Source organism: Podarcis erhardii (assembly GCF_964252035.2).
Source record: "Podarcis erhardii genome assembly, chromosome: 5".
Lineage (NCBI taxonomy): Eukaryota > Metazoa > Chordata > Lepidosauria > Squamata > Lacertidae > Podarcis > Podarcis erhardii.
In genome coordinates this window covers 34320990-34344684 of record NC_138509.1, presented here as the reverse complement: position 1 = coordinate 34344684, position 23695 = coordinate 34320990, and the positions used below count along the sequence as shown (strand labels likewise).

Here is a 23695-nt window from a genome sequence, read left to right as displayed (position 1 = left end):
TACGAGAATCCATAAAGAGGACGTGCACAGACCCATGCTATGAGCAGTCCAGATCATATCAAGTATTGTTGTCTCTTTGCATTTTGTTATTCAGTTAATGCCCTGCAGAAATAGACCTTATGTCCAAACAAAAACATATTTAGCAGAAACTGTAAAATGTCTCCTAAACAGGGTGCAGAATATGCAAATAAAAAGATGCGCAAAGGCATGAATTGAGGCCAATTATGGATGTTTAGCATTATGAGTTGTAAAATAAATGAGATAGCATTATAGCATACTAAAGCTTCACATATGCTTTTTCACAGCCTTTACTTAATATACTGTACATAGGAAGCTCTTCAACTATTCATGCACTTGTGAGTATGGGAATAGGTTTTGCAATACTGAGTTCCACAGTAATGTGGTTACAGTTTATCCTGCACAGTTCCAGATAGAAAACATGGAGATCTCATTTTATTATTGTTGTTATTTACATATCACTTTTCTACCCTAAGTAGAAATACTCCACAAATATTGTTTTCATCAAATCAAGGAAAACATTGTGAAACATTATAAAAAACCTAAAATATCATATAAGAGCAAATAAGTAATAGCAGCAGCCAGCAATTTAAGAACCTAGCTCCGAAAGGATTGGGGTAATAATAATAATAATAATAATAATAATAATAATAATAATAATAGCAGCTTATACTTGCCTTGTTCCCAAAAGGAGATGTGAATCCCAAAACTTATAAATTCTGCTGGGGGTGCGGAAAGCCTTCGAAACAAACTGTAAAATAAGCACATTCTGTAAAGCCTTAAAAGATTATCCAGCTGCAGGATTTGGGCCCACTATCACAGAATTTTGAATGTTACAATGAAGAATTTAAGGGTTTTTAAATGTATATTTGAAGGGGGAAAAACCTTTGCTTGTGAACTTTCCATTTTCCCCCCTGCAGACAAAATGTTCATAAAATCATTGCTTTATTGAGTCTACACAAGAAGTTCCACCTATAATGACCCTAGACACAGACAGCATGTGGATGTTTGTCGGAGACATCAATCACTTTTACTCTTTGCCCCTAGAAAAAGCGACAGAAGTTCTTGACTTATGTATGACACAGTTTATTTAAGATTGATGAATTCTAATGATATCAGGAAACTTAAGATAGATAGCACTCCTTCAGATTACTTAGATTTCTTGCATATTGCTTGCCAGGGATCCACTTTCTGCAAAGGTTCCTGCCTGTTTGAAGAAAAAACTGCTTTGTTTCAGAAAAGCCAGTTGAACGGGGTTCATTTCTTACTTGTTGCAAAAGCCTGGTGTGCTTAAACTATTACCACGGCTGTTGGAGCAACTGTGTTGTTGCCTTTTGTAAAAGGAAAATGGATCCTATGGAATAAGAGGCAATATATTTTTCTGAAATTCTGAAATTCTTCCATCTGGATCCAGCTAGAAGTCGGGTTCCTAGAGGAGACTCATGTGTGTAAATGAATGCTGAATACAGAATTCCCCACTCCAATCTAGCAACCAAGATGCTACATACAGAGGCCAATAAACAAAGAGCTGGAATCCCAGGAAATCTGGAAGAACAGAGCACTTGGATGCAGCTCTGCCCCAGCTTCTCTTTCCTGCCAAACAGTGGGATCCAAGCTTCTTTCACTGATCAGGCTATGTGTGCACACCCTTGGCTGTTGCACAAACATTAGGATGGATCATGGCTTTTGAGTTTCAGTATTATTTCATTTCTGGTGTTTGAGTTTTTCCATTTTTGGCTAGCTGTTTCAATCCATCATGGAACTAAGAATTGGAAAAGGGTCATAGCTCAGTTGCAGAGCAAATGTTTGCATGCAGAGGTTAAATCCCCAGCAGGGATGGGATTGTCCCCTGCCTGATACACTAGAGAGCCACTGCCAGTAAGTCTAGAGACTCTAGAGTCTAGACAATACGGAGCTAGATGGTCCAGAGGTCTTATTCAATATAAGGCAGCTTACTGTGCTCTACCAATACTCCTAGGCTGACATAACTACCCTATTGCAAGGAAGAACCGTTCTGCTTTTCACAAGGTTACACTCATTCATGCAGCGCTTACATTTATGACTGCAATTGATGTAATAATGTGTAGTTTTGTTGGTCAGCTGGAAGGGAAATGTTTTCCTTCAACTTCCCACTGTTGGAAGTTTTGCATTTATCCTCTATTTTGTGTGTTTTGTCTACAAAGCTTTAAAAATTAGTACTGCATTTACTGCACAATCCATTTAGCATTGCCAAATTGCCCAGGCTCCTCTCAAAATTATGCATTCAATAAAAAGAAAACAGCTGCCAACATGAATAATTTCAAACAAAAGCAAGTACGCCATCCAGGCTAGTAATGCAGGCATTACAAATAGGATTTGTTTTCTTTTGTCATTTATTTTTATAGCTGAATAGTTCTGCGACAACCAACCAATACATAAACAGAAAATCACTGACAAACCCTATAAAAACATATATATTTTTTTAAAAATAAGCATCACCCACCTAATTTGAATTGTGTTTGTTTTTATCAGGCTGTGTGTATTTTGGAACCCCATATAAGCATCCCTCACAGGCCATCTGTACTTTGTACTTATAATGAATATTTGTAGTTCTCTGAATGGTTTTCAGAGCAATAATTTGCCAGTTGTATTATGGTGAAGAATCAAGTCAATTGGGGAATGACCCAGTAGCCTCTTTCCTCAAGCAGAAAGGAGGGCATGGAAGGGCTCTGTCTAGGAATGTGTCCTAATTCTGCTATCCCTCACTCTGCCAGCTTTGAACTGCTGTTGAATGTTCAGCTGTGATGTTCGGCACACTGATACACAAGCAGACATTCATGGTAAAAAGCCATAGGACAAAGACAGGTGGAACTTTTTAAGAACAATGGGATCGGTTCGTAAGCACCTTCATTACATTCATTCAATCCATACATACTTTTTCTGTCCCAAGTCAACTTCTGAAACTACTGCTTCAATCCAGCAGCTCCATAGTATATATAGCTCTCTGCGTGAGCTGTCCAACTCATTTTAATGTTGAGGAAGGCCCCAGGAACCCCACAGGTATTTCATTCCTAGCTTATGTGCTTTTCAAATGTTAAAAAGAGGTTCACCTAGAAGCCTATTTTAAAAAAAATGGTTTAACTCTCCCACTGAAATAAATTGGAAACTTCTTAAAAGTTAATGTCTCAATTTTAGCATTCTTTTCTATTACACCTGAATTATAGATGACCTGCCATTTTTCTTTTCTTTTTAGGATTATTAGTTTAGCTGTCAAGCCATTGGTTGTAGGATACTTCTGGTGGCCTTAATTGGACTACTGTAGAATAAAGCCCTCCCTCCCCCCCCCTCTCTCTCTCTCTCACACACACACACACCAACCAACCATACATGTGAGACATTTGTACATGTATCTCATCCTAGCTCTTTAAACCAAACTGCTAAATTGCTCAAGTTTACTCCTATTGGAGAAAATGTCAATTGAATTCAAAAGAAGAATCCAGGCAGAAAGCCTTTTTAAGCGATCAAATTGTCTCTCTTTTAGTGACTGCAAAGAAACTGAGAATGAAAGAGTGTTTTCCTCATCCACTGCAGACTGGTGATATCAAGTCATCCCAGAGCACAGGGTTGTTAAACAAATCAGCTTTTGGTCTGGAGCTGCATGCAAATGGATATTACTTGAGCAGTGAAGTTGCTATGGAAGTGTATGCACTGAATTGTGTTCAGGTGAACAGTTTCCTTTCCAGGATTAAGTTTAATAATAATAATAATAATAATAATAATAATAATAATAATAATTTATTATTTATACCCCGCCCATCTGGCTGAGTTTCCCCAGCCACTCTGGGCGGCTCCCAATCAGTATTAAAAACAATACAGCATTACATATTAAGAAATATGTTTAAGAAAATGTGTTCCTCCAGTTAGTAGAAAGAGGTTGTGCAGAAAGGTGATTGGATGGTAACTGCCTCATCACAAATCTACCTTTCATTGCCGCCGTTGCCCACTTAATCCATGGAGCAAATTTCAACTTTTTCATTCTTCTTCTTCAAAAACTAACATGATGAACAAACATCTAAAATGAGTACTGGTGCTTTTGGGGTTTTTTTTGGTTTTTAAAAGGGGACAGCCACCAGAAGTATGTGAGAAAGCAAATGTTAGAGAACTGAATAAGCAAATTTCTCCAAAGTATGTCTGTTTAATGGATTGCAAATGTGGTTTTGCCCCAATAGAGGGGGAAATGTAGTAGTTGGCTGTATTCCTAACCGCAGGGTTACTTCCGGAAGGTGACATTGGGTGACTTTTGCTCTGCTCAATGGCAATTAAGCTGTGGAATACCTCAAGCCAGTGGGAGTGGTAATCAGGGGATTCAGAGTGTGGTGCCATCAGTATCTACTTTTAGCCATGTGAATCAAGTGAGCAGGATAAGGGCTAATAAGCTGACAAGCTGCAGGTGTGGGTTTGTGGTTCTCGGCTCCAGGTATTAGGAAGATGACATACTCTAGAAGGGGTTACACTTGGAGGTATTTCTAGGCCCAGCTGTGGACTGGGTGACCTCAGTTGCTTGAAGTGTGTCTGGCCCACTTTGGCTGGTCAGCCAGCTGCAGCCATTCCTGCACAGAAAATCCACAGGAGCCCATCCTCTGGTAGCCTCTTGATCTGATTACTGTGTGATGACCTTGAAGATGACATGAGAACTGCAGCTGGTGTGGATAATAGGGATTATAGGGTTTGTTTTTTGTTTGGTAAACATGTTTTTAATATCAGTTTGAAGTGCACATATATCAGAGAAGCTCATCTGTTTTGTTGAGACTGACGAATTTCTGAATTGAAATCAATGCTAGCATGTGGTTCATTGCAAAAGGCACTGTAACTGAAGAATACACGATGCGAGGAGACAGGATGCAGAGTTGGTGAGCATGCTGGAAAGGGAAGTTTGCAAGTCCTTCCAACAGTTTGAGGCCAACTATTCTTGTGTGTGTGTGTGTGTGTGTGTGTGTGTGTGTGTGGCCACCTGTTTTCTGTTTGCACTTTTAGAAACTTTATAGGGTCCAGATGTTAAAATATATCAATGGAATTAACTTTTATCTTCACTTGTAGTTCAAAGTTCAGCATTTTAGCTACTTGAGGAGTCATTGTGTGCCCTGATTCCAATCTGTCATTTTCTCCCCCCCCCCCCTTTAAGGTCCAGTTGAAAAGCGATGAATCAAAAACGTTTGCAATGAAGATACTAAAGAAACGCCACATAGTGGACACAAGACAGCAGGAGCACATCCGCTCAGAGAAGCAGATCATGCAAGGGGCTCACTCAGATTTTATTGTGAGGTACTATTGTGGTTTCCCTTGATAAATCCTTACTGGTTGAAGGTTGTATCTCAGCGTTAGAGCATTTGTTTTGCATGCAGAAGGCCCCACCCCACTGTCTCCAAGTAGGGCTTCGAGAGACCTGTCTGAAATCCTGCAGAGCTGATGCCAGGCAATGTTGGCGATACTGAGCTTGAAGGATCACTGATCTGACCTACCATAAGGGTGTGTTCCTATGTGTGCAGATGGAACTTGCTTTTCAACCTCACTTGCAGCGTTTGATTAAACATAGATTATTCCTTATGTGTTCTAAACATTACAGCTAACATTCAAACAGCCTGAGGCATCAAATGCAATGCAGGAATTGTGATGCACAGCTTTGATTTATACCAATACCTTGATAATCCAATCTCAAACCCTTTCAAGGAGACTTCAAAAGCATGGGAGAACATTCAAACAGGGGAAGGGAACACACCTTCCATCCCTTCTTCGCTGGCAGTTTTAACAACCTTAGCAAGAGACGGAAGAAGGGGTGGAGCAAGCTGTGCTTGTGCATGTGTGCATAGTGTGTGAATTATCTTTTACTCTATCTTTATGTACGATTTATGTGAGAGTTGCAGTGTAGTCTGTATTTGAAGGTAAAACCTAGCACAATATAAAACTTCCAAAATAACAGAAGAGATCAAAATACAGGAATATATATATATGCATTTTATTAGTAAAGATACAAGGCATTTTTCTTCCAAGTGGACTCAACGTAAGATTGGGGGGGGGGGGGAGACAAGCATGCTAAGCTTTAAGCCCCATTGCTGTCCCCATCACTTTCAATGAGTTGGAATGTTAACTTCCTTCTGCCTGTATAGGCTGCCCTATACAATGTTGCTGGATGCATCTATTGACTAAGTGAAATCATATGCATGTTGACTTAGAAGCGAGCCCCACTGAGTTCAGTGAGTCACATCCAAGCAAATGGGCATAGCATTATAGTTTCAGAGTATCAAAAATATCATCCCCAAACTCTCTGGAGATCAGTTCTTCCTTCCTGCCCCCTAGATTACAATAATACATAGATTATATTGATTAAAATGTTCAAATCCTAGTACTATTATTATTAATAATAATAATTAAATTTGTTTAACACCCCCCCATACCTGTAGAACTCAGGGCAGTTCACAACATAAAATTACAGTTTTCTTCTCCCTCTCGAATAGGCTATACAGGACGTTCAAGGACAGCAAATATTTATATATGTTGATGGAAGCCTGTTTAGGTGGAGAGCTTTGGACAATTCTCAGGGACAGGTAAGGGAAACTGCATCATTCCTTTGGATAGGAAATGAAATTCTTCCAGCATACTGAATGGTCACTCTCACTAAGAATTAGTGAGAATAAACTATTGATAATAGGGAGAAAGTTAGTAACCAGCAGCATTAACATAATAGCACAACAAAGGGAAGGATATAATAATTATTTACCGAAAGTTACTTTCTTTTGTCCTTCAAAAAAATGTCAGTAGTAAATTCCTAACCTTTAATAAAAAAAACAAAAACCACACACACACACAAACACATTCAAATTGCAAGGTGCTGGGGTTTGTTTATTTACTTATTTAAAAAAAAACCTTTGAAATGCTTGTAATTCTTTTTTGCTGATAGTCATGGTATATACTGCCATCTAGCTTTGAAAAGGGTTTATCTTTTGCTTTTCCTCAGACCATCCATTAATATTACTTAGTAACTGAAACATTATGGTATCAAAACAGCATTCACTTCTGGAAATAGAAAAAGTTTCAGTAGATTTAAAGGTAATTTCCTGACCAGTTATAAGGCAGAAATAGAAATGTTAACCTATGATTGAAACTCAGCTTACATTGAAATTCAAGGTAGAAGCTGAATTTATATTGGGGGGAAATGCTTGGTACAATATTTAAATGGCTCGTAAATGATTGGATTTTTGAAACACTTTCAAAGCTTCAGCCCAGGGTTTAAAGTGCTCTCTTTAAAGTATTTCTGGGGAATGTAAGAGTAGAATAGTTGTTGAAAACAAGTTTGTACCTGCAGACTTTTTTTCTATTAACGGGGGGTGGGGGGCATACTGCAAACATCTTGCTAATAAACAGTTTGGAGTATTATTAAAGAATTTAAGATCTAATATTTCCAATTCCTGAAATACAATGTTTGACAGCTGACTGTAATATATACCAATTATTTTCGACCTTGTGGTATGCTCGTGAGAATATTGTGGTATCGATACCTTTCTTTGTTCCCACTGGAATACTTTTATTTTTATTTTTAGTGCAGCATGTGAGGAAGATATTTGTGGCTTTTAAAAAATCATAAGCCTTCAACAACTAAGCAAACAAGCAAAGAAATATGATTCCATGATAACCTTACAGCTGTTTCACAGTAGTGTTTTTCTGGCAGCCAGTGGGGCTGCTGCAGTCAAGTCATTAAATATATGAAATATGCTTTCCTGACACCACAAGTCCTTTAGGTTGTTTTTGTATGCATTACATGCTAAAAATGGTTGAACGATGCTTTCTCGGTTTGTAAGGTTTACTGCTGCCAGTGGAGATAAAAGCAATTACTCCACACTTAAAGCCCTGTATGTCACTGCAATGTCCCCCAAAGTACTTTTCAGCCATGCAAAAGACAACGTTTCTTATAGTGCAGACCAAAACTAATCTGATGCCTACCTTCATAATGATGGAGCTTCTAGGTTCTTTGTGTCCCAAATTAGACATGCTCTGTGGTTCTAACTGGCCAGTCCCTGCTATTTTGATCCTTCCCTACAGGGTAAAGGAGGGGGGCATTTGTCACCTAGGATTTAGGTATCTAAGGAAAATTTACAAAGTGGCTTATGAGTGTTTAGGGTGGTTTGTGAGAGATTAGTGATTGGTGAAGCCTTCTCTAGTATGACTTGTAACCAAGCTCAGCAACCAGGCTCAGCAATTTCCCCCTCCTCCATCCAAACAAAACTGGGGGATATCTAGGCTTATTCTGAACCCAATTACTAGTCAGATTATACTGCAGCATCCACTGTGTCATAACGAGGACCATTAACAGGGCAGGTTCATCCTCAAAATCCCCAAGAGGCCCCAGTACCCATTACCTGCTCAACTAGCAGGTATAGAAGGGAAGGGATGCATTTTTGCTCCTTTTCTCATCCAAACCCTCCAGCACCTGCAGCACACTTCTGTATCAGTAGCTCCAGAAGAGCTCTGTCTCACTGTATGTCAGATGGTAGGGGGATATAGCACTGGGCATCAGGAGATGAGCTAAGTTGACTGGTTTTAGTTTATATCAGAAGAGAGAGTCCTTAAAATGATACGATTTGCCTCTCTGCTTATTCGTACACTGGAGCTGGTGTTGTGTAATAGCTAAGACATTGAGCTATGAACCAGGGTGCCCTAAGTTCAATTTTAACCTTTGTCATGAGATGATGTCAATTTATATCCTGCCCTTGCTCCTGAAGGAGCCCATGGTGGCAAGTGGCCTTAAGGTAAATTGCTACTGTATTTCATTATCTGCAACATGGAGATTAAAAAACCCCCCAAACATATGTGTTTGTTACAGAAACAATGCGTATGAAATGTTTTAAATACAAATATGTTCATGTGAAGCATAAATGTAAAGCACTGTTGATCTCTCAGTCTTTCTCCTCTCACTTCCCACACCCCATATCCCTGGTTGCAGAGGTTCATTTGAAGATTCTACAACCAGATTTTATACTGCATGTGTGGTAGAAGCTTTTGCCTATCTGCATTCCAAAGGAATCATTTATAGGGACCTCAAGCCAGAAAACCTCATTTTAGATCACCGAGGTTATGCCAAACTGGTGAGTACTCATGATGTTTGTCTTCCAAATAGCAATAAAATATTACATTGAGATGCTCACTGCATTGTAGTTAAGGGTCTGTCTCCTTCGCCATTATAATAAAATGCCTTCTCCAATGGGTTTATAGCAGCCATAAAATAGTGCTTCTGGCTGAACAGCAGTACTCAGCTCTGTACTGCCAGGACAAATCAGTTTGTAAAAAGGACTAATGAAAACAAATTAATCTCACTGTTTCCGAATCTTAGGCGAGCAGAAGTTGAAGTTCACAGTTGGTTTTAAATAGCCTTTGTGGCATTATGCTCGGAAATTTATTGTTCATACCACATGATTCCAGTACTAGATAAAGAGCTTGACATCTTCCCCAACATTTCATCCAAAGAAACACTGAATCTATAACAGCTCTTTTTCAAACCATACCTTTGTTATTTCTGCGAATAGTCCGTTATTTCAATCCCCTAGTTTTTGTGTGCTGTGCTACACTATTATCGATAAAAAAATAATTAGGCCTCAGACATGCCTGACTTATTACATGCTGTTCTTGAAAGAGATCTTCATGGCTGCAGATGGGACAATCGTTAAGGCTGATAGGAGTGCCTTTCCTTTTATGCTATAAACCATCAAGTGTTCAAGTACAAACCACACAGAATCACAGAGCTGGAGGAGGGGGCTCATTCCCCTGCTTGATGCAAGAAATCCAGAACTAAAGTGTTCCTAACAGATGGCTGCTCAGCCTCTGCTTGAAGACCTCCAGTGAGAGCTCACCACCCATCTAGGCCATTAGTGCCATTAAGAAGCTTGAGACAAAATCTACTCTCTTGTAACTTAACCCCAATAGAATCATTTTGAAACTAGGGACAGCTGAACCTGTTTAACACTGCTCTACGTTATTTATTTACAGGCAACCCCTGCTTTGCATGGGGGTTACGTTCTGGGTCACTGCGTGTGTTGGTGGAGTGTGCAATAAGCCCACCCTCTTCCCGATTCGGAAATGGCCCATGCGTGCATGGTTGCACACTTTTTGAATGCGAGCAAAATGGGAGTTGCCTGCATATGGTTAGCTCCTACATAAAATAGCCAGTTATGATGGCTGACAGATGGACAGATCAAATTATTGACCATCTGTAAAACTTGAAGTCTTAAACAAGTGTTATGAACTCATTTATTTTGTTTTTGTACAAATCTTAAGTCTGAAAGATGTTCCTACATAGCTTCCTGTACTTCTGCTTTCTGTGACAGCCCTAGATGGCAATCAACATTCTCACTCTGAGTATATTCCCATGAAAGATTTCTTTCTGAACTGTTTTTTTCTAAGCAAAGCATGAGCATCTCCTCAAGCCTTTGTGTCTGCATAATTGCTCTTTATTTTTTTTCTTTCTTGATGGGTGTGTGAACTTTCTTTCACAGGTCGATTTTGGCTTTGCAAAAAAAATAGGATTTGGAAAGAAAACATGGACTTTTTGTGGAACTCCAGAATATGTAGCCCCAGAGATCATCCTGAACAAAGGTCACGACATTTCAGCAGACTACTGGTCACTGGGAATCTTAATGTATGAACTCTTGACTGGCAGGTATGGGCATTGAATTGGAGCTACTGATAAAAATAGATCAGCAAATTAGAGAATATTTCTGCCTTTGTCACTTTGATTAGGAGCACTAGAGGTTCAGAGCTTGCATATGCAATGATTATGCCCTCCCCCCCCCCCCAAAAAAAGGTCTAAAAACTTATTGTTGAGGCTGCTCATTATTATTTTGCTCTGGTTGGTTTCCATTCCTTGTTCTTCTGGGAGCCATTTGTTGTTTTTTGTACAGCAAACACGTGTAAAACAGGTCTGTTTTTACACTTCTAAGAGAGGCAGCATAGCATCTGTCAGGAATGATTTAACAGTGGGTGGCTAACCTGTGGCCTTCCAGAAGCATGGTCAGGGATTGTGGGAGTTGGAGTCCAACAACATCTGGAGCACCACAGCTTAGCCTTTAAAGCAGGCATCCACAAACTCGGCCCTCCAGCTATTTTGGGGACTATAACTCTCATCATCCCTGACCACTGGTCCTGTTAGCTAGGGATGATGGTTGCTGTAGTCCCAAAACATCTGGACGACTGAGTTTGGGGATGCCAGCTTTAAAAGGACAATGGATTCCCGTAAAGCACTTTGAATGCTAAGATGTGGTACTGAAACCGTTTCTAATAACAATAGCACACCTTGTGTAATTTCCAGATATTACAACTTCAGAAAACTATGTAATTTGGTAAGCAGACAAATTATCACTTGTTGTCTAGAAATAATAGAATAGTCATAAAAAGTTGTTCAGTTTTAACTCACGCAGGACAAAACAATTTCATGATGCTATGGTCTAGGTCCTCATTATTTTAGCATTAGCAAGCTACAATTCACAAAACATGCTGGAAAAATATTGTCCTCCAAAATATGTTTTGGCCATGGTTAGTGGCATTTTTTTAAAGAACACCAAAGGCCATTATTCAGCTAAACTGTTGTGCTAGTGGAATGTAAAAGTTAAAGGAAACATTGCTGTGTGAGACAATATTTCACTTAGTTGGGGAGTTATTAATGCACCCTATCCTTTCCTTTTTCTATCCATGAACTTTAAGCACATAGGAATTCTGAACCAACCCCCTTTTCTATCTCTCCCCTACAGGAGAGTTTTCAGAATTGTGCAATTCAAATATATGCATTTTAAAGTACCTTTGAATGTTCTTAGAATGATGCACTTCTTCAGAGTATAATTCTCAGATTTTCCCAACATGATGCCTATATTACAACTCAGAAGGAATTATGATAAGAGTTGTATTACCTTACACCAAAGAAACACAAAAATTCTGCATTCTGTCAGAGTTTAAATAAATAGGCATATCACATTAAAATGTGTGTTTCCCTGTGTTTAAAGTTGCAGGACTTAATATGTATTTGCTGCTGGTAACATGGGTATTGCTGGTTTTAAGGGCCTACACATCATTCTTTCCCAACCTGATGCCCTCCAGATGTTTTGGACTACAGCTTCCATAAACCCCAGCCATTGAGTAGTAGTCTAAAACAACTGCAGGGCACCACAATGGGGAATGCTACCGTAGATGGTACAGCATCTAGTAACAGCACTAAAATCAGCTTGAACGTAACTGCTATATAATGAATGCTCTTGAGTTTAACACATTTTTATTGCCTTATCTTATAACATTGACGACATATTAAAACAGATTTTTAACCTTGGGTTTTTCTTTTCTTTTCTTTAGTCCACCATTCTCAGGCCCAGACCCCATGAAAACTTATAACATCATACTAAGGGGGATTGACATGATTGAATTTCCAAAGAAGATTGCCAAAAATGCTGCTAACCTAACTAAAAAACTATGCAGGTAAACACTTTGTAGATTGCATTTGCAGTTTTGTCAAGAAGGGAATGTGAATTAGCACCACAAGTTCTTGCTATTTTGATGCTGGTTGTATTCTATAGAATTTTTGTGCATGTTTTGGTATTTGGGTTGGTCCTGATGTACTTCTGAATAGATGTTGTTGTTGTTGTTATCAATTCTTTTACCTGCCCTTCACCAGCAGGTCACAGGGTGGATTGCAACAACCTAATGTTCTGAATTAAAGGCAGTTATAAAGCATACTACATTCACAATAATAGGGTGGGTCTTGAAACACATCTCAGGTGTCAAAGGCCTGGGTGTAAAATAGACATGGTTGAGATTACGGCCTTAGAGTCATGCTTGGAGTAGACAGTCCACTGTTTTGATTGTTAGCTCCCTTGCATACTATTGAGAACAACACTGGGATAGAGAATGTTTAAATAAATAGAGGACAGTAGAGAATGGAATTACCTCCCAGCTTTTTCATTCCACTCTGTTGTGTGCTGGGGTGTTATTTTTTCTTTTTCTTACAGGGACAACCCATCAGAAAGACTAGGGAACTTAAAAAACGGTGTCAAGGATATTCAAAAGCACAAGTACGTATGTTTCAGATGCTGAAAAGTTATTACCATCAGCAACAGTCCTGCCCCAGTACTAAACGGAGGGAGAAAATTCTGACAGAAGCAAGGGCAACAGGAGAAGTATATACGCAGTGTTTAGGCTTTCTTTTAGTTTGAAGCTTGAAACAAGTTCATTGCTTATTATGAGGCATCTGTTTTGAATTTAAACCACCTCTAGGCTTTTGGGGTGCAACCAATATTTCTTTGTGCAGTCCCTATTCCCACTGATGGGAATTCAATGGACTTGAGCTTTATAGCTCCTAAAACTGGGTGTCATTGGCTCTGTGAGCTATTTACATTGAAACAAATACGTGGAATGTTGGTTAATATATTGGTGGTTTTTAATTGACAATAATTTATATATTTTTAAAAAATACCAATGCAGGAATAGTTCCCACTCAACATATCAATGAGGTGCCAAACATCATGCTTTTTGTATATATATGTCCCATTTTGTTTGACATTTACCATGTATAGAGAAATGCCATTCTTGTTCCTATAGTGCTATATATGCAGTGTGACTTTTCACTAGCAGAAGTGGTTGTGGGTGGTGCATAATGAGGCACCCCATTTACCCACTCCCCCTACCAACTGCCACCCTCTATGCCATATCCCATACAGTTGTAGACAGTTCCCCCAACCCTCAGGAGACTTAGGGGGGCTGCAAATCCTGCTCCTTGCCTTATAGTATCATTTCCCTGTTTTTAGGTGGTTTGAAGGCTTTAACTGGGAAGGTTTAAGAAAAGGTACATTGACACCTCCTATAATACCAAGTGTGAGTATACCATTTATTCTGTTATTCGTTCATACATGCTAGATGAGAATTAAGAAATTTTTTGGAGACACTCACTGCTACAACAACAAACAGCTTTGGTTGAAAGCTCTGTGGGCCTCCAGCTATACTGGAGCTTATCTATATAAGCATGTTTCTCACTGATGCTGTTGTCAGGGGCATGCATTAAGAGTGCAGAGTTTTCCCTGACGTTGATGCATCAGAGCTTGTGCACATATGTAGAGATGGAGTCCTGGACTGAGATGTATTTCCAGAGACATTTTGTTTTCTTTTTATTGTAGTAAAGCTGCTTGTTTGCTTTAGGTCTCTTGTGCTTCGCCCTTTACTCCTTCCCCCTGTCTCTCCAACATGGCCTTTATTTCCTTCCCAATTGCCAAGTTCCTGTGATTCTATACCCGTGCTAAAGGCTGTGCTTTTGCTGTCAGGCATATATCTATCACCTGCAACTGCTGTACTAACTCCATGCTAGTCCAAATGATAAAGCAGAGTCAAAGCTGATGGCACACTCCACCACCACTCCCCACCCAAAAAGTACAGTAGTCCAAAATAGTTTGCTTTTGGTACCTCTTCTTTGTTATAAACACTTCCCCTCCACCAGTCATACAAAGATTCCTCCAAACACAGTAGTTTATAAGTGACTAAACGGAAGCACAGCTGTTTCTGTACCAGAGCTCCAAACTTCATGGATGTACCTCCATGCTTCCTACTGTAGCAACAGGGAATGAAGCAATGGGAGAAAGCTCTCCATAGTCACTATATACCATATTTTTCGCCCCATAGGACGCACCGGCCCATAGGACGCACCAAGTTTTTTGGGGGGGAAATAAAGGGGGAAAAAATTATTTCCCCCCCAGGCGCTTGAGGAGCCGGCAGCGGGGAGAAGCGCTCTTCTCCCCGCCGCCCGCCTGCAGACCAGGTCCGGGGACAGCGGGAGGACGCGCTGCGCCTCCCAGCTGTCCCCGGAGCTTGCGGGGCTGGCGGCCAGGAGAAGAGCGTGTCTCCCCGCCGTCAGCCTCCAAACCACATCGGGAGACAGCGGGATGGCGGCATTCCGCCTCCCCGCTGTCCCCCGACCTTGTGGGACTGGCGCTGCGGCTCTCCTGAAGCCTGGAGAGCGAGAGGGGTCGGTGCGCACCGACCCCTCTCGCTCTCCAGGCTTCAGCGAAAGCCTGCATTCGCCCCATAGGACGCACACGCATTTCCCCTTCATTTTTAGAGGGGGAAAAGTGCGTCCTATAGGGCGAAAAATACGGTACTTGCAAACATTCACCTTTTAAGCCCACAGATTTTTCCAAAAGGAGGAATGGTGAACGCTCTGGTTGTTTTAGGGTTTTTCTTTGGATACAATCTAATTTGATATATTTTAGTTTAGATAACAAATATTCTCAGATCCTCAGCAACCCTTTCCCCATATTATATTGCTAAGCAATGTATAATCCTGAAAGCATGAGCTTCATGACTTAACCAAATTGTGTTTTTCCAATGTTCGAATAAAAGTGAATTTTTGATTTTGATTCATACAGTGAACTTTCTGGTTTTAAGAATTCACTGTGAAAACTGAAGCACCCACTTCCCCGTCTGCAACTCATGTGATATACTGAAAAACAATCCATCAATTTTGAAAATCCCTAAAACAAATAGTAAATTACAAATTAAAGCAGCAAATTATGAATGAATTTATCACTTTTAAATGTACAAAACCTTGAAATTTATTTAGGAGTCATGAAGCTTAGTTTTCTGAAAATAGTGGGTTCCCCTCTATCTTTAGGTACCGACTGTTACCTTCTCCCCACTTACCCAAGCAGTCAGAAGTTCCAGGGGCAGCGCTTCCGAGTTTAGTTTCCTTTGGATGAGCGAGCACTGGAGACTTAAGGTGTCTTTGTACTATTTGCTTTATTTCCAAATATCCAAGCAGAACCTAAGTGGAGACAAACAGGCAGTCTTGAAACCTAGAAATTCCATTATGCTGTATGGATCCCTAGAGAGAGAGCTCCTCCATCACCCCAAGATGCTTTGCCTTCAGCCAACTCAAAACTCTCTTTCCTTCTCTCCATGTTTCCAAATTTAACACTGTCACCTGTTGTTTCTTTTCAAAATATACTTATAAGGATAAAATAACATTTCCTTCACCACCAACTTCTGCTGTGGTCAGGGGCTTTCCCCCCCCCCTTGACCCTATAGAAAAAGGAATTATAAGGATGCATAAAATGCTTTATGAATTTGTAAGCTTTTTAACTAGTTTTTAACACACAAATGTGCGGTCTCCTGGAGAGGAGCTAAGTCAAGGCTTTGTTTCCCAAGTTGTCCAAACTGGGATTTGTGGTTTAGCAGGCTCCTCACTAATTTTGAGCTGTAATCAAGAACAAACCTTGGCTGCAGCATTCATGGAGTCATAGTCTGGCTTACTGTGTCATGCAAACTAGCCCACTGTATCACTGGCTTTCATGTTTATAATACAAACATATATTTTTGTATCTGTGGTGCCCTATGCTTAACCATTGCTATTTGGGCCCAACCATTTCTAATTACGTCTGTTCTACTAGCGTTGTGTTTATTCTGGCCATTGTACTGGTTCTTGTTTTTCTACTGCAACAGCCATTTGTATATAATTCAATAAACAAATCAATTCTTTTCAGGAACAAAGCATGTACTATTTTTATCTGTACCTTATAGAATTGGTATGATTATTGCTACATTTGTGCCCCACCTTTTCCTCCAAGGAGCTCAAGGTGGCGGCCATGGTTCTCCCCCTGTCCACTTTATTCTCAGAACAAACCTGTGAGATAGGTTAGGCTGAGAGATGGTGAATTGCCCAAGGTCACCCAGTAAGTTTCATGGCTGAGAAGGTTTTACAAAGTCTCCTTTTGTACCCTGACCCACTCAGCACCTTTCTCTCATGCCATTTCATGCCTTTTCCAAACTGCTGAATGCTCCTGAACTGCTGTTTCTCATGCAAAATATTCCAAGACCGTGACAGAGCGTTCATTGTGGGCGGCCAATGGAGCTAAACAGGGCTGTGCTGTGCCACAGTGGGAAGCCCTGTCCTGCTTCAAGGGGCTCACTCATGTCACCTATGCAAAGCCCAACACTGCTTTGCAAAACTTACAAAAGTGGTGCAAGTCAGGCAAGGTGCAGCATGCCTATTGCATTCTTCTCAAGCCACCCTCCAGCTTGAGAGCAGCTGAGAAGGACGCAGCAGGGTAGGGTGCAAAATAGTGCCAGGCTTGCAGGCACTGTGAACTCTTGTGTCCTTCTCATAGCACCCTCCAGCTATGGGGGCACTGTGAAAAGGACACAACAGCTCATGACGTACTGTCAGGCCCATGGGCTGGCAGGGCATCATAAGAGGTTTGCCCCCCAAAAAACTGTGCCCATGGCCCCAGCCCCACCGCCTCTGTTCCAAGCATTCATCACAGATCCCATCGCTGCAGATAAATTTCTCATCCAAGTGACCATCAACAGCCAGTAAAAAAACATTTACATTAGTCAGATCGCAAACTATATAACCAGAAATGCAAAACCCATGACATGCTTGTTCAGAAAATTTAAACAAACAAAACATCTCATGGCAGTACTGTAAATGGAAACTGTAGTATCTGAATTATTGAGCTTTCCAAAGCTGTTCTTTGGAATTCTCACTGGCAAGCATGAAGCTATAGTTTTGAAATCGGAAAACTGTCCAATGATTCCAAACAGCTTGGGCATAAATCATCATCATCAACAGTACAAAGTCTGTTTTTCTCCCCACTGGACAGGTTGCATCTCCAACAGATACAAGCAATTTTGATAGCTTCCCTGAGGACAACGATGAACCACCACCTGATGACAACTCAGGATGGGACATAGACTTTTAATGTATTTCTCTTACCTGCTTCTGCCTTGCTGAAGACAGCTTCCTGAGACATGGCTGCCAGCAGACCTGAAGGAATTGGGAAGGATTAGTGCTCGGGGTCACCATGATGCCTTGATTGATGCTGCTACAGTAACACTACAGTGGCATTAGGACTTCTTGCTTAGATGACAATAGTGCTCTTCACATGTTTTCTGTTTGAACTTAACATAGCAGTTGACATGGTGGTCCTGAAGCAAAGCCTTTTTCACCAGTAATTAAATGTGTTTTCTATCACTGTAATGAACTCGCTCCAGTCGTAATTTGAAAGTTGATAGAACAAGATGCACATAATTCTAGCTGCAATATCATTGTATTGCTAATTCTGTTCTGAAATGTTAAGTACTGTAGAATCTACAGTGTGGGATCTGGGGTACTCCCAAAATAGCAAAAGGAGTGTGTTGGGCCTCTTAAAGCGGGCCAACGTATTACACCAATGAGGACCACAAAGCTATTGGTCTTGGAGTTCATGTCAAAGCAGTGCTATATAGGTTGTCTTTCTTTTCAAGCAGTATTCATGACAAGAATGAATGTTACCCTTTTCCATATTTAAGTTCTGATGTGCTTTTCCCCTCCCAAACTGATAACAAAAGCACAACTGCTACAGTTTTTACTGAACTGTTAAAGCAAGTATGGGTTGGTCGGTTCTCACACGTATCTGAGAACATGGTATATCTAACATTTAATTTTGTTGGTACAGCTACATAAGAGCATGTAGAAGATTATTCATAAAACTACTCATTTTACATATTATATATATATATAATAACTATATTATAAACAAAGACAAATGTGCTTATCAAAAGGTCCTAGAAAGGAAATGATAGCAGCCAACTGGTCCAATAGGAATTTACACTGAACTTAAAATAACATTTACCTTTTAGAGCCCAAGGAGGGAAAATGCAAGACTCACTGCATACTATATAGGTGCTATGTACATTTTTTAATCCATGAAATAACCAAACATCCACAATCATTTTTCAGGAAAATATGTAGCAAAGAATGTGATTGTCAACTAAAATCTCAAAATAATAGTCACACACACACGTTTTTGCTGCTCCTTCATATAGCATTGCCATCATTTGTTTCGCTTTTTGCCAAATCCTTAGTCCCACTGTTTTCTAGCTGTATTTTGATTATTTATTGCAAACATTAAATAATTCCGCTCTCCACGTGAAATGTAATACAACCACAAGTTATATCAATCAGTCTAAAAAGCATGGAGCTGAAATGTGTGCAGCTGAAATGGGCCACTTCAAAATCCCATTCATTTCAAAGGGAGAGTTGAGTGCATACGGAAATTAATGAGTTTTTAAAATGTTCCAGTTTGGGTGAATCATACTTACTAGGCTTGAGCTTTCTAACATATATGTGTCACTCTTTTGACAGTAATAGATTATAAAAACATAGAATAATGATAGCAATCTCGGTGAAGACATCTACCAGGAAACATGTACTTCCAATATACTTGCACCTTTAGATGAAGTAATCTCACTGCTAATGCAGCCTTACGTATACAACAGAGTTTTTATTAGTTCAATAAAAAACAACCCCTACAACCCACTTTTAAGATGCCATCACATAATATGAAATGCCACTGAAGATAAACACATCCCCTTGTTCATTTCCGTCAAAGTAACACCACTGCAGTCTCACAATAACCTGAATCCAAAAAAGCAATTTTCATCTCCAGTTTTGCTCTTTATGAGTTAACTTAACCCTCTCTCTTTTTTTTAATCCGTGTATCTCCTAGCTTCCATCTTTTTTGTACTTACACCTCCCTCCTCCTTGATTTGCCCTTTTCAATATTTCACTTCCTTTGGGATTAAAAGGGCTTAAGTTCAGGCAAAACTAACTTGTTTAACTTACTATAAAATCTTGACTTATTCATTGATTCCAGATGGGACTTAAGTTCAACTAACTCACAGGACGACCCAGTGCATGCTTTACTCAGAAGTAAATCCCACTGTTTTCATGCAAAAAAAAAAGAATGCATACGATAGCAGCCTCAGTGTAGATACAACCCAATTTGTTTAATGTAAATTTTCAAACCCTCCCTTGTTTATATGCATTCAAAGCCGTTAGTTATAACTTGCAACAGCACTTTCTGTTAAATGTACGTCACTGCAATTTTTTAAGACTTACATGACTTAGGAAACACAGCAGAATTGTGCTTTCAGTTTGCAATGTTTAGATACAATGCAGTTTTTTTACTAACTCAATATAAACTGCAAAATAGCCCTCAAAATCTTCGTTTCTTAAAAATTAGCAGCTGCTCAATCAACCTTTTCAGTTTCTCAAGGCCGCCAGGCTCCTGGTCTTATACATTAGAAGAGAACATGTGGGTTTAAGGAGTGAAAAAGAGATGCCATGGCCTTCCTTATATACTTGCACATTTGTCATTAGCATAACTCTTTCAGGAGTCATTCCTGTTTGACACTGGTATACATTACAGCAAACTTGTGATCCTATTTCCACCTCATTACTGGTGGAAATAACCAAGATATTTAAGCCCTTTTTAGGAGCAGGAATGCCTTCCCACTATTTGTTGCGGCATCCATGTGATTGATTGTGATAAAACAACCATGAGCATTAGTGGTCAGGAACAACATAAGCGCTGGATCTTAGGAAAGAGCACTCTTCTTCCAGTACATAGGAATATTTGTGGGAACACTAGGACCCAACCACAAAGCAAACACAGCAGCACCATTTGCAGTCTACTTCAGAGCTTCCAAAACTTACACCACTATAACATGACAAGTCTTCCCCTACACTGATGCAATTGAACACTCTTCCTCACACAGCTTCTTATGAGCTGCTTAGAGTTGTTCTGGCCAAACCCAGCATCAGCAAGGACTATGAAGCCTTCTTGGCTAGTGAGGTGCAGCTAGACAGAGATATCACCATTTCCTAAGTACTGTACTGGATTGTGCTGAAGCTGAAGGGGGCATGCTATTTGTTTGCTTACTACAATTTATCAAACGAGACATAAAAATATATTAAAATATTGCAATTAAAATATGGGTAAGTAAAGCAGAAGGAAGTGAAGTAAAAACAAAAATAAATTGCTACTTTATTTAATCCTATAAAATCAGTCTACAGGAGGTACTTTATTGCATACCAGGAATTACAGAATCTGCATATGGTAGCTGTAATCACAGACCTCCCAGCATGCAAAAGCTAGTTAACCATTGTGGCAATAATCCCAGATAGTGCTGGATGGACCCATAATCTTTCCAGGGGTTAGCAAACTTTTTCAGCAGAGGGCCAGTCCACTGTCCCTCAGACCTTGTCAGAGGCCACTTCAGAGCTATCCTACAATTTAATCCAACAATTCTTCACATTCATGTAGCTATCAACAACTTGAACAGAGGTTTTCTAAACAGATATACATCATTCTCCAATAAGTAAATATATCAACAGTTTTCTGGAAGAACATAATTTCATGTCACTCAGGCTTCTAAAACTAATAGTCAGCCTCCTCCTTTTTAAAGTATAAACCAATAAAAGACAGCAAAAAGCTTTACATCATCATTTATCATTTCTGCTGCTCATTAAACCAGTATAGCACAGCATTTGCTACATCTGCCAATTACTTTTATACACCATCCAACACATATGCAATTCTCAACTTAAGCATTTGAACACTATCCGAAGCATTTCCTGACATTTTATACAATAGGGCTAGAACATGACTAGTCATCTTGGTCAAAAGTCACCTTGTTTCTACATTGCAGGTGGACTCACTTCTAAAAAGCACTCCCAGAACTCCAGCTTAATTCATACTCCTACGCTGAGTGAACTTAAATGCAAAACTTGTTCTTTCTGATTAATTGACTTTTCCTGGTTATAAACACGAGAACATGCTATTTCCACTCTAAATAGCTCAAATGACAATGTGTTAAACTAAAAGCATTCAGCTGAAGAGTAGTCACACACAAATTTAGTAATAATTATGCAAGGAAAGTTTCAAAGGGAGCTTGGTATGAATTATTAGGCTTGATTCCTTCCGTTTGTCCTTGAGCCGCATTCAATAGTATATAATTGGTGCGGTGTGCACTTAATACAGATTTATTTTTTCATATGACTCACTGGCATCTTCTTCACCAAATGTATTTTAAATATCTTAAGCTAGCGTGTGTGTATTAATAAACCCTGCATTTATAAGTAATACATTTTATTCACACATATATATACAAAAGCATATACACACACATTTACATTTCAGTGTGCTGCAACTTACAACTGGTGCACATGCTCCTCTTTCCATGCAGATCCCATAGAAGAATGGAATCCATCCCATGGTGAGTTTTCTGTGCCTGGCTAGGACATGAAGCAGGGCCATACTATTACAGAAGTCCCTAGCTCCAACACATATCATTAGTAGCTGCAGGCCAGAGTGGAAAAACCACACAATTTGAGGGTGAGGGCGGTGGGGGGTGGAAATAAGTCAACTACATCCTATTCAGAGTAGAAATCAGTGAAACTAAGTTGGTCATGACCATTAATTTCAATGGGTCAACTCCCAAGTTGACTGAATATCACCCAATGGCCCAAGTCCAAATCACATGGCTGGGAATGAAAGCTTGCCAGCAGTTCTGCTTGGAAATTTTGTATGCAGACTACTTATTACTTATGGCTGCAGTCCTCAGATCAATTTGCTCATGAGTAAGGTCCATTCATTTTGGTAGAGTTTACTCCCTATAAATGTGCTTGGGATCTCTGCTTCCCTTTAACATATGAAATGATGGTGTATCCGCATAAAAAAGAAATTTGCTGTCATAATGGAGACACATTTGCTAGAACTGGGTTCTAAAGGTACAGGTAAGCTTTAGCTTATTATTACAGTGCTGCATCATTCACAGAAAATTCTTATTTAATAATAGGACCACAAGCAAATATTTATGTAAATAGATATTTTTTTCGTGTTGATATTTTGTGGTACACATATAGCTTTTTATTTAGAACTTCATTGCATTATTCTTTCATTTTCTTATTTGTAAGGTAATGTTTTTAGATCAAAGTAGACTTGAATTAATGTCATAATTGTCAGTATTACTGAAACTTATGTCAACTGTACCGTTGTCCATCTGTCCCATAGTTTTTAGATCATCATCTAGTTATTTGGCATTGTTGCAAGTGCCTTAAAATTCATGGCATCCTATTTAAAAAAAATACAAATTTGGTGTTATGCTGCATGACAAAGACAAACACACCTCAAAATGTTGTCCTTTTTAGCTTGCTGCGTTTTACAGTTCTTTCGGCTAACAGTTTATAAGCCTTTATTATATAATATTGATGAATTACAGAAATGATGAAGTTGTTCTCTTATTTCTGTTATAAATGTACCAGAGCTGTGTATCTGTTAATGAGATACAGCGTCATTTCTGTGAAATGTATAAATGTATGTGCAGGTCAAATTAATATATGACATACTATCAGTCTGTATACAGGTATTCCTGTTTTGCTAAGCTGTGCAAATTTTAAAACTGTAGTGCAGTAAAAGTTCTAACATATCACATTTTATAATAGGCTCCATTGCAAAAATATTCCGATCAGACCAATGATTAGCAAACTGACTGTCAAATTTACACCAAACAAAAAAAACATACTGTATTCTTTCCATTGTGAAACCAATGACTGCAGAAGGAGTGAATCTTGTTGCACCACTGAACAAAACAGGACCAGTGCTTTCTATGAGTTTCCTTGTATATGCAAATGTTTCTGAGACAAACTCTCAGTAGTACACCTAGAAAGCTAAACACTGAAAGTGTGTTATTTGTCCTCTTCCTCTGTGAACAGTCCACTCCATAAACAGACCACAGCACTGAGACATTGATGTTTCAGGCTTTAATAGCAAAGGGAAATTGATTCAGCGTTGCCTACTACCGT

General features: G+C 39.5%; 1 protein-coding gene and 1 long non-coding RNA gene across 7 annotated transcripts in view; one reads left to right on the top strand and one right to left on the bottom strand.

Moving 5' to 3' along the window:
- PRKG1 (protein kinase cGMP-dependent 1) overlaps nt 1–20851 on the top strand; it is a 652365-nt gene extending 631514 nt beyond the window's left edge. For 2 of the 4 annotated variants that reach the window (XM_081861791.1, XM_081861793.1), the window contains 9 exons: nt 5180–5319; nt 6510–6599; nt 8993–9134; nt 10539–10702; nt 12382–12504; nt 13035–13097; nt 13830–13896; nt 15683–15787; nt 17670–20851. In XM_081861791.1, the coding sequence (XP_081717917.1) occupies nt 5180–5319; nt 6510–6599; nt 8993–9134; nt 10539–10702; nt 12382–12504; nt 13035–13097; nt 13830–13896; nt 15683–15787; nt 17670–17768 (993 nt within the window). In that variant the 3' untranslated portion in view covers nt 17769–20851. The remainder of the gene's footprint in view (nt 1–5179; nt 5320–6509; nt 6600–8992; nt 9135–10538; nt 10703–12381; nt 12505–13034; nt 13098–13829; nt 13897–15682; nt 15788–17669) is intronic. The other 2 variants (XM_081861792.1, XM_081861794.1) reach the window with 1 other exon arrangement.
- Nucleotides 13903–23695, bottom strand: part of LOC309341976 — a 47759-nt gene continuing 37966 nt past the window's right edge. For all 3 annotated transcript variants that reach the window (XR_014156615.1, XR_014156616.1, XR_014156617.1), the window contains 3 exons: nt 17783–17833; nt 15708–15832; nt 13903–14617 (listed from right to left, as the gene is read on the bottom strand). This is a non-coding gene — a long non-coding RNA (uncharacterized lncRNA). The remainder of the gene's footprint in view (nt 14618–15707; nt 15833–17782; nt 17834–23695) is intronic.